Source organism: Marmota marmota, unplaced genomic scaffold (genome assembly GCF_001458135.2).
Source record: "Marmota marmota marmota unplaced genomic scaffold, marMar, whole genome shotgun sequence".
Taxonomy (NCBI): domain Eukaryota; kingdom Metazoa; phylum Chordata; class Mammalia; order Rodentia; family Sciuridae; genus Marmota; species Marmota marmota.
In genome coordinates, this window is record NW_026000185.1 from 6,372,103 (window position 1) to 6,383,209 (window position 11,107).

Here is an 11,107-nt window from a genome sequence, read left to right on the forward strand (position 1 = left end):
CACGAGCGAGGGGAGGCCCATTCCACCCGCTCCGCAAAAACTCCAGCTCCCTCCGGTCTCACTGACGCACGGCGTCTCCCCTTCTGCGTACAGAGGGACAGAGAGGTCCTGCGCCATAGCTCTGCAGACCTGCGGAGAAACTGCTCCGGCTCCCGCTCCCGGCCCCGCCCCAGCCTACAGACACGCCCCAACAAGGCGGGGTTTCCTGGCCCCGCCCAGGGCGGGCCTCAGGGGCGGAGTGCGAGCCGAGGCTGCGGAAGGAGGGGCCTGGTGCCTGGGCGCTCCGCAGGGGGCGCACTGGACACCTGGGGCTGTTTGTGGGAGAGCTGGGGGCTGGGCGGCGTCACGGGGCTGCTCAACCTTTCTTTCCTTCTTTCTTTTTGAGGGCGGGTACTGAAAGTAGGGACGCTTTGCCTGTGATCTACATTACCAGTTAATAGCTGAGGGCCTCGAGAAATTTCTGAAGCTGACCTCAAACTTCCGATCCTCCTGCCACAGCCCCTGGAGTCTCCAGGATTACCGGCGAATGCCAGTGCTTAGGCTCTGGATTGCGCGCGAGGGACGCAGAGCCGCAAGGAGATAATGTCCACAATAGCGCATGGTCCAGTGAGGCCGACGCTAGAGTTAAAGATAAGCTCGTTGCTGGTGCGTGCAGGAAAACTTAAGACCAGATAGACGAGGTCGAGGGAGGCAATTTCTGGTCCCGACTGACCGTGGGGTCTGATCCTACCGACAGCAGCCCCGGTCACCGAGGGTGTTCCGGCTCCCCATGGCAGGCGGTGCGGTGGGGCGTGCCCAGGGACCCGGGAGGCAACACCGATTCTCTGCTAGGAGCACCCTCCGGGATGCGGCCGAGGACAGGACCCCAAAAAACATTTCAGTGCAACGGAAAGGGCTTGACTTTGGAGCTGGCTCCAACGCGGTTGAGGAGGTCACTTCCCTCCCGGGGAGCTCGGGTTTCTAGGCAGGATTTTAGGGGTCTAAGTGGACCGAGAGCTCTCTCTCTTTTCCAACACATCTCCTGTTCCATTTTGGCACCATCACTGCCACCCTGTGCCCTGGACTGCAATATCCGAGGGTAGGGACTCCTTCCTCAAATTTAGTTCTAAGTCCTCGGTGCTTGGAACACAGCACACCCATAGCAGTTTTATCACATGCATGAAAATACTAGCAAGAAAGACGGCACACAGCAGGCACTTTAAGCTGCTGCTCTTGTCCCAAAAGAAAGGTGCATACTGGCAGACCCCCAGGAGTATGGGCCTGTCCTGATTTAGAGTGGGCTGGAGGGGAAGTTCCGGTTCAGAGAATAGTTAGTCTCTCGGGTAGGGCAGGCTTGGAATCTGGGTTCATCACTTTTGTTTCTCTGGCCCCACCCTCCCCCCACCTTGTTCCCAGACTGGGAGGTTAAGGGTTAACTCGAGGATGCCCCTTCAGCACCTGAGTAGGATTGGGGAGGGAACTCACTTCCTGTCCCATTTTGCTGGAGTCTTTCCCCAGGCTGGCAGAAGGTGGCTTTGGCCCTGGAACACTGAGAAAACCCCAAGCATCTCTCCTCTGTACTGAGGATCCTGAGTGGTGAGTTGGGAGTCCTAGGGTGAGGTTCACAGCAGCTTGGAGAGACAATGGGGGTTGGGGGGCTCCACGTCTTGGTGGTGGGCGAGCGACTGGAAATCTTGGGAGAATGTGGGTGGTCTGTGCAGCCATGGCCAGCCAGCTTGATGGACTTGTGGCAATGGGGGGCTTGAGGGAGAGTCCGGGACGTCCTGTGACCTGAAGAAGGCAGCCTCCATGTGTGCCCTGGTGGATTGATCAGCGTCATTCACTCAGCCCAGCACCCAGAGGGAAGCCCAATGGGAGGAAAGCCCGACCAACAAAGACCAGCAAATGAGGCACCTGCCACCGTGTGCGGGGAGAGGGATGATCCCAGCAGAGGATCCCATCTTCTGCCCCTCCCAGACTCTGGGCTTTCAGGAGGTCTGGAGGTCTCTGGGCAGCACCTTGACTTGGGTTTGCCCCACCCTCGTGGCTCTGCTTCTGTGTCCCCACCCCCACCTAGCCAACCCCCTGCAGATGTGCATTTTAATAGAGCTTTTGTCCTAGAGAGACCTGGGGGAAGGGACAGACTTTGCAAGGCCAACTTGCCTGAATTCCACCTCCTTGAAACCTTTTGGTGGGGGTTCACCTGGAGATTCTGGCCACTCTGTGTGGCTAGGCCTGAGGGCTTTGAAATCCTCTTATTTCTGGTTCATGTTGTGATATCTTGGCCAATTCAAGGAAAATCACACTGGGCCCCAGACAAAACTAACCTCTCTTTTCCAGGTATTTGTGGGGCCTAGAGCCACATTCTCACTTTCTTAGCTGTGCCTGGTGTGACTGTGAGCAAGTCACTCTTGTCAGATAAAGAAATGATTTAGCACATGAATGCAGAGGGATGAAGTGAGTTCTGGGTATGGCGTCCAGGCAGATAAGTGCTCATCACCTGCCAGCTGCTACTGTAGGGCCACTAGTGAGTCACTAGTTCTCTAGTTAGTTTGCAAATGCTGCTTCTAAAACAAAACGTGGGCTGGGATTGTGGCTCAGTGGTAGAGCACTCGCCTAGCACGTGCTTAGGCACGCTGGGTTCAATCCTCAGCACCACATAAAAATAAATAAATAAAATAAAGGTATTCTGTTCAACTACAAAAAAAAAAAAATTTTTTTCTTGAACATTTATCAGACCTTTTCTGCCCCAGAAAAATTGTTACATGTATTCCTCAATTATTAATTTTTTGGGGGGTGGGAGGGTACTGGGGATTGAACCCAGGAGCACTTAACCACTGAGCTACATTCCCACTTCTTTTTATTTTTTTTTTTATTTTGAAACAGGGCCTTACTAATTTGCTGAGAGCCACACTAAGTTGCTGGGACTGGCCTTGAAGTTGTGTTCTTTGTGCCTCAGCCTCCGGAGTTGTTGGGATTACAGGTGTGCACCACTGCCCCTGACCAATTCTTAGGACATCAAGGTAAGATTTCCATTTTGTTACAACTACTAACAGTCATTTGAAGTCATCAGCATTTTTAATGCTGGATGAATACAGACTGAACTAGATACAGTGCCTATTTGTAAGCCAGGGGACAAAATACACTCAACCATGATGGTTTGCAGCACAGTGACCCACAGGGACTGTGTTGTGGGATCCCAGAAGGGAGGCACCAATGGGGGATAAAGAGTGGCTGCAACAGGAAAAGCCTCCAGAGATTAAAACACAGAAGTCTAGGAAAGAGCCCAGGTTGTGGGAGGGAGAAAAGGGGGGCTGCAGATCAGGAGCAGAAGCAAGAAACAAGGCCTGAATCAGTTTCCCTAACGCCAGGCTTGAAGCACAGGTTTCCTGTATTCTTTACCATCCCACCCCCCACTCTAGTCACCCCACTTAAGAAGGAGATTTAGAAAACCCTGTCTCCTATAAGGAGACTCAACAAACTGTCCAAACTCAAAATTAGGCTAACATTACCAAAACTGGGTTACCCACTAGGGCAAATGTTTTAGTGTCTTTAGCTGTAAAAAGGGCAAAGATGCTACTGTCCGACACTGATGGCCATGATCATTGGTGCTATAACCAGTGACAAGAGAACATAACAGCTAGCACTGAAGTGTGCCTGCCATGTGCCACTATCCCATGTGGGACACTGCTCTGTGCTTTTGGGGAAGTAATGCTCAAGGTGCTCTTACCTTTTCCCTGCTTGGGATGCCCCCTGAGGAGTGGGAGGATAGAAGAGTACAATGGGTTCAGAAAAGTTTAAGCCTCCTGGAATACTGAAGAACAAATTGAACAAGACCAAATTGAGTCCCTAGTGCTTGGGGCTGAATTTGGGGCAGTTCCCCATGATAGTTTTGGGCTACCCAAAAAAGGGGGTAGCCACCCTGTGGGTTGGGCTAGGAAGACAAGAGAGGTGGTTGGTTCTGCAGAACCAGTGCCCCCTGGTGGCCAACTAGGAATACTTTCCATGGCTAGCCAGCCTCTGGGTTAGAGTGGGAACCCCAAAAAGGGTGATGGAATGAATCAAGGAAAATCCAGAATTGGGGAGGGGAGAAAAGAAAGTAAAATCATTGCCTCACATACCCATGCCCTGACTCCCAAAGTACATCCACCAGGGGCTCTCAGACCAGGTAACATTATCTTTCTGCCTTGAGGACTCACCTGTCACAAAACTCTCCAAATTACACTCCCATCTGGAGCCCACATCCGCTGGCTGCCCTGATCTGTCCCCAGTCTCTTTGCTGTGACATGCACTTACAACTGGCCCCTGCTGGACTCCAGTTATGCTTTGCGCTGCCCTGGGTACTCTCCCTCTGCTCCACCCTCCTCCAGCTCATGTTGGCCTCAACCTCTGGGACTGGAACTGTGGGAGGAGAGAGACTGGAAAACAAGGTGAGAGCTCCACCCTGGTCAGCCCAGCACTGGTCAGCTGAGTGCCATTGTCCTTGACCCCTATGAGATATCTCCAGAGACATAAAGTGAGGGCCCGCGTGCCTGGTCTAGGAGATAGTGCAGGCATGAACTTTCCCTTCAGCTTTTTACTTTGAAAGTTCTCAAACATTCAGAGAAGTTGAAAGAGCAGGTCAGTGAACCTCTTCTACATATCCTACCAACCATGAACAGGGGTGATCCCTTAGTCCTCTTCAAGTCCAAACCCTATAAAACTCAATAGCATCCTCTTACTGGTAGACATTGCCTACATTCAAAAGGCTATAATGGAGTCATTAATCTAGTATCCCATCCATATTCAGATTCCCTCAACTGATCCCAAACTGTCCTTGAGAGCCTTTGAAAAGTGAATTAATCAGGATCCAGTCAAGGTCTGCCCACTTGATTTTAACCACCATTTAGTCTCCTGTAGAACAACCCCCCCATAGCAGTTATTTTTCATATTCTGATTTGTTGAATTATTCCTTCGAGTGATGGTTGACTTGTTCTTTATTCTCGGCAATGCTCTGTGAACTGGAAGTTGGCTCTCCACACCAGACTGGATTGAATGAAACATTTGTAGCCAGGGTCTGTCCTCCATAGTGCTTTGTGTACTCAGGGGTTGCATCAGGAGGAGGGAAGGTCAGGTTGTTCCTCTCTGGGAGATGTTCACTTTAATCGCTGGGGCAGAGTGATAGGAGGTCTTAGATGCTGTAGGATGACCTGTCCAATTTTTCTGTCCTTTCTGCATTGCTTAAGCAGAGACCCAGACCATTAGGAAAAAGGATTTCTCTGAGGAGGCCACACCCCAGCATCTCTTAACACTAATGACCAGGTGGAGTCAGCTTCCCTGCAGCAGATCCTAACCCAGGGTCTTCAGCTCCACAGGTGTGGGAGGAACTGAGGAAAGGGACCTGGAGTGGGCCCAGCTGCAAGAGGCATCCCCCACAGTGAAGGATGCTTGCGGAGCCAGTCCCAACTCCACAGGAGCAAGAGCAGCTCGGAGCTGTCAAGCTGGAGGAGGAGGAGGCCACTGGCCAGGAGGCTACAAGGAGGCCAGTGGCCAGGCCTCGGCCTGAGGTGGCCCACCAGCTCTTCAGATGCTTCCAGTATCAGGAAGACATGGGGCCACGTGGGTCCCTGAGCCGGCTACGGGAACTCTGCCACCATTGGCTGCAGCCATCTCTTCACACCAAGAAACAGATCCTTGAGCTGTTGGTGTTGGAGCAGTTCCTGAGTGTGCTGCCCCCACACCTGCTGGGCCGCCTGCAGGGTCAGCAGCTCAGGGATGGAGAGGAGGTGGTGCTACTGCTGGAGGGCGTGCCCAGGGATGTCAGCCACGTGGGGCCACTGGTGAGATGGGGTGGGAAGCAGCAGGCTGTGCAGCAGGGGTGTGGACAGGGACTGATGGCCCCTGGAAGAAACAGGAATCTTCACTTTCCACCAACTCTTACCCTCCTATCTGTGAGACTCCCCATCCCATCTCTTCCTCCATCCCATCCCTGTAGAAGCAGTAGACCTTAGACTGCTCCTGTTTGCCTCCTAACATGGACATATTTCCAACAGGATTTTAGTTTCAATACTGGCAAGAATGGATCCCGTGCAGCCACCAACTTGGAGGAACAGGGGGGCCCTTCTCAGGTCCCCAGCCACAGCCCCAAAAAGGAACTGCCCTCAGAAGAACCTCCAGCTCTGTGTCCATCAGATGAATTGCCCCCATTCCAGCCAGAGCCTCCTGGTCCAGCTGAGCCTGGAGAGTGGAAACCTGCTCTAGATTCAAGCCAGTCACTGAGCCCGGGGCCCCAGAGGACACTCCAGCCCCTGCAAGATAACAGTGAGGAGCCGGTGCCCTGGAAAGTGGACTGGATGTGTGGGTGGGGATGGGAGGGCCCTGGTGGGAGAGAGCTGGAATGGCTTCATGGGGTGTGGGCAATGGGGGGGCGTGCCCTGAGAGACCTGGGGTACAGTGCTGCCTCCTGACAGCTCTTTCTTCCTGTCCTGATGCTGTCAGTCCCACAGGGTGCCTTGTGTCAGGAGGAGAATGCCCAAGATCAGGAGCTGGCAGCTGTGCTGGTGAGCTGAGCTGGTCCCCTCTGCCCTAGGTCTTCCTTAGCTTAATTCTAGAAGGTGCTTCCTTCCATTTAGGTCCCAGAATCCTGTTCCTCAATCACAGGATTATCTACTCTTGTTATAGGAATCCCTGACCTTCGAGGATGTCCCAGTGAAGAAGGCCTTGCCCAAGCATCTTGTGGGTAAGCAGCCCTTCTCCAAGGTCATGACCACCACAGTCTTTTTGTTTGTAGTTCCAGACCCTGCCTGAATTTTTGTCTTTTTTTTTTTTTTTTTGGTGATATCTTTTTTTCCTCCTCCTTTTTCAAAAAATGGAGGCAGGTCCTAAGTTATGGGTCTCAAACTTGTGACCCCCCTGCTTCAACCTCCCAAGATCTGGGATTATAGGTGTGTGCCACCAAGCCTGGTCTTTTTTAAACAGCTTCTTGTCTGGTCTAACCACTAACCCATTAATTTTGAGCTTTTAAAATGGGTAGTCAATATAAAAAATAAAATAGGTGGTCAAAAAAATTGATCAAGGGCTGAGGTGGTGGCTCAGCAGTAGAGTGCTCTCGCCTACCACGTGTGAGGCCCTGGGTTCGATCCTCAGCACCACATATAAGTAAAAAAATAAAATAAAGGTATTGTGTCTACTACAACTAAAAAAATATTTTAAAAAAATTGATCAAATTATGTTATGGGCATGTACAAATATAGGTAACAATGAATCCCACTATCAGGTATAAGTATAATGCACCATTAGGAAAAAAAATGAACAGTTTAGATGAGAAAGATAAAATAGGTGGCCAAGGGAATGATTGCTAATAGGTATGAGGTTTCTATTTGGAGATAGTAATGATGGTTGATCAACATTGTGAATGTATTTGATACACACAAAATGTACACTTTTAAAGGCTATTGTGGCAAATTTTATGTCATCTATATTTTACTGAAAATTTTAAAAACAGGTGGTAGAGAAAATGCACATTTCTCATTTGTCCCCCAGCCTCACCTACCCACCAGCTTTGCAGGATCCTGGGTTTCTTCTCTCTTCTAGGCCCATCAGGTTCTGGTGATGCCCAGGAGCCCCTCCAAAGAGGTCTGATATTCCTGTTTGCTTCTTCCCCAGGATTTGGAAGCAGAACCCCGGACAAGGAGGAATTTAAACCAGAAGAGCCCAATGGGGCTGCCTGGTCCTCTACCATCTCAGCAGAGTCACAAGCAGACAGCTTGGGGGTGGCTGGAGAACCTCTTACCCAGACGCTGGGGCCAGGCCCTGAGACCAGCAGTACTGGTGGAGGAGGGTCCCCTCCTGGCAGCACTGAAGTTTTGGAGGTCGCAGTGGGCGAGGACAACCCTAGATCAGAGGAAGAATTGCACTTCATATGCGCCGAGTGTGGCGCGAGCTTCCGGCAGTTGTCCCGCCTGAAGGCACACCAGGTGCGTTCTCACCCGGTTTCGCGTTCCTTCCAGTGCCTCTGCTGCGGAAAGAGCTTTGGCCGCAGCTCCATCCTCAAGCTGCACATGCGCACGCACACTGACGAACGGCCGCATGCCTGCCACCTCTGCAACCACCGCTTCCGCCAGAGCTCCCACCTGGCCAAGCACCTGCTCACGCACTCTTCTGAGCCTGCCTTCCTGTGTGCTGAGTGTGGCCAGGGTTTCCAGCGTCGTTCCAACCTCGTGCAGCACCTGCTGGCGCACACCCAGGACCAAAAGCCCACGTGTGTCCCAGAGGCCAAGACAGAAGGGCGAGAGGCGACCGTCTTCCAGTGCCCCCACTGTGTGCAGACCTTTCAGCGCCGCTCCGGCCTAAAGCGTCACCTGCGGATCCATGCCAAGGGCAAGGACCACAAGGGCTCTGAAGACTCAGGTAGTCAGAGCCAGAGCCGCGAGAAGAGGCCCTACGTTTGCAGCGACTGCGGCAAGGCCTTCCGGCGCAGTGAGCACCTGGTGACCCACCGGCGCGTGCACACGGGTGAGAAGCCTTTCTCATGCCAGGTCTGCGGTCGCAGTTTCACCCAAAGTTCCCAGCTGGTCAGCCACCAGCAAGTGCACACAGGTGAGAAGCCCCACGCCTGCCCACAGTGCGGGAAGCGCTTTGTCCGACGTGCCGGCCTTGCCCGCCACCTGTTGACACACGGTGGCCCACGGCCCCACCGCTGTGCCCAGTGTGGCAAGAGCTTCAGCCAGACTCAGGATCTGGCCCGCCATCTGCGCAGCCACACGGGCGAGAAGCCCTGCCGCTGCAGCGAGTGTGGCGAGGGCTTTAGCCAGAATGCCCACCTGGCGCGCCACCAGCGCATCCACACTGGGGAGAAGCCCCATGCCTGCGACACGTGCGGCCACCGCTTCCGTAATAGCTCCAATCTGGCCCGTCACCGCCGCAGCCACACTGGGGAGCGGCCCTACAGCTGCCCGACCTGTGGCCGCAGCTTCCGGCGCAATGCCCATCTGCAGCGCCACCTGGTCACACACACGGGAGTGGTGCAGGAGGTGGAAACCCCGCAGGAGTGCCCGGAGTGTGGTAAGAGCTTCAGCCGCAGCTGCAACCTGCTGCGACACCTGCTGGTGCACACGGGTGCCAGGCCTTACTCCTGCGTGCAGTGTGGTCGAGGCTTCAGCCGCAACTCCCACCTGCTGCGCCACCTGCGAACCCACGCCCGGGAGACGCTGTACTAGCATCACCAAGGTTCCAGCAGCACTACTCGGGCACCTGTGGATGGATAGCACCCGAGGTCTTCCTCTACGTCCCCATGACGCCCACTTCCTCCGACTCCTTAGTGTTTGTTCTCCCCGCCTGTGGCTTTTTTGTTGTTGTTGACCTGGGGATTGAACCCAGAGGTGCTTTACCACTGAGCTACACCCCCATCAGGATCTAAGTTGCTGAGGCCAGCCTCCACCTCAGTCTCCCCAGCCAACAGGATTACAGCATGGCCCACCACACCTGGTCCCTCCTGTGGCTTCTTTTCCTGGCCTCAAAAGTGTATTTCATATACACAAAGTAAAGCGGCCTTCTTGAAAGTGGTTCTCTTTTATTTCTTTTTTCTAACCCCATCCCTGCCCCACTAGGTCCAATCCTTCTATTTACATCCACCAAACTGCCATCTGTGACAGGCAGCTTGTTGGAAGGTCCAGGAATCTCACCCTGGAACTTATTCTCTTCCAGAGTTTACCCCCAAACCTGTGCTGTCCAATACAGCAGTCCCAAGCCATGTGTGGCATCTCTAAATTCATCATAATAGAATAAAGTGTTAAATCCCAGTTTCTGGATTATTGTTCTGTAACCTTGATAATACTACACACTGAAAATGCAAGCAGGTGAACTAAATTTGCCTGCGGGCCAAGCAGGCTGTCCATTGGGGGCCCACTAGCCGCCCACAATCCTTTTAATCCAGCACACTGGCCCTGTGCCCTGGTGCTGCCCATTAGGCAGCCTGCTGCTAGGAAGTCAGCTGATTTCTGTTAAAAATGCCAGTGGAACCCCTCCAGCCTCAGAGCACACGCCCTTCCTGTTTCTCTAGTTGGCTGCTTTTCAAGGACAGCAGCGATATCGATATCATAACCTAGTTATTTTTGCCCTGCAGCCCCCATCTCACAGAACTTCTGCTGGGTAACTGAGAGGAACTGCTTTCACTAGTGGCTCAAGGGACCAAATCGGGGGGAAAATACAGATGATTTTTATTTTAATTTTTTGTGGTGCTGGAGGTCAAACCCGGGGCCTTGCACATGCTAGGCACACAGTGTACCACTAAGCTGTACCCCAAGAGCTAAGATGATTTTGGGTACAGTTGGCAGAAGAGCTCTGAGCCAAGGGACAGACCAGCCCTTGGGGGGTGGGAGGAAGATGTCACAGAACAAATTCACCAGATGTCACAGAACAAATTCATTTCGTCAACTAAGAGACTGAGGGTTAGGAATTAGAGAAGCCCACAGGATTTAAAACTTTAATTATTGAGCACCATCCATAAGTCAGGCAATGTGCTGAGATATGATGGGAGGCAGTTTCAAAAGGACAAGGATGTCAATGTTCCAGGCAGCGGGGGCAGCATGTGCAAAGGCCCTGGGTAGGGAGCACTTGGCTAGACCATATTTGTTCAAGATAAGAGATGGGAAGGGGCCTGACATTGACAGGCCAGAGTAAGGTGATGGGAAAACAGGATGAGTCACCTTGTTTTTGTGGTACTGGAGGTAGATCCAGGGCTTCCTGCATGCCAGGACACTGGACAATGTATTTCCCCAACCCTTTTCATTCTGAGACAGGTTCTCACTAAGTTGCTCACACTGGCCTCGAATTTGCAATCTGAGTAGCTGGCATTACAGGTGTGCACCACTCTAATGATGAAATTTATAGACGGGGTGATTTCATTTCTACCAATAAAATAATTTGGGTGTTAACCACTGGAAATGGTTTGGAAGAGACAAGGTTAGAGAGACCAGCTCAGGGGCCATTATACTTATCTGGGAGTGTGCCCTCAGTGTGGTAATGGGACCCACAAAAGACCCTGTGACCTGTGGGAGAATTTTGTAGTTAAGAAGCCAAGTGGGGTATGTGAAGGAGTGGTAAGTAGGGTTTTGGCAAGGGGTCGCTTGAGAAGTGCAGGCAAGGGTAT

At 52.5% G+C, this 11,107-nt stretch overlaps 1 protein-coding gene across 2 annotated transcripts; it reads left to right on the forward strand.

The window, feature by feature from the left end:
- On the forward strand, nucleotides 1–9,758 carry Zscan10 (zinc finger and SCAN domain containing 10). 2 transcript variants are annotated; one of them, XM_048789298.1, is made up of 8 exons: nucleotides 1–645; nucleotides 1,498–1,575; nucleotides 2,866–3,002; nucleotides 5,326–5,798; nucleotides 6,012–6,279; nucleotides 6,457–6,518; nucleotides 6,640–6,697; nucleotides 7,624–9,758. In XM_048789298.1, the coding sequence occupies exons 4-8, from the start codon at nucleotides 5,403–5,405 to the stop codon at nucleotides 9,174–9,176; spliced, it is 2,337 nt and encodes a 778-aa protein (XP_048645255.1). In that variant the 5' UTR covers nucleotides 1–645; nucleotides 1,498–1,575; nucleotides 2,866–3,002; nucleotides 5,326–5,402; the 3' UTR covers nucleotides 9,177–9,758. The 2 variants fall into 2 exon arrangements, with proteins under 2 accessions (XP_048645255.1, XP_015346329.1); XM_015490843.2 differs by having other exon boundaries at nucleotides 1–1,575.
- Nucleotides 9,759–11,107: the final 1,349 nt, after the last annotated feature.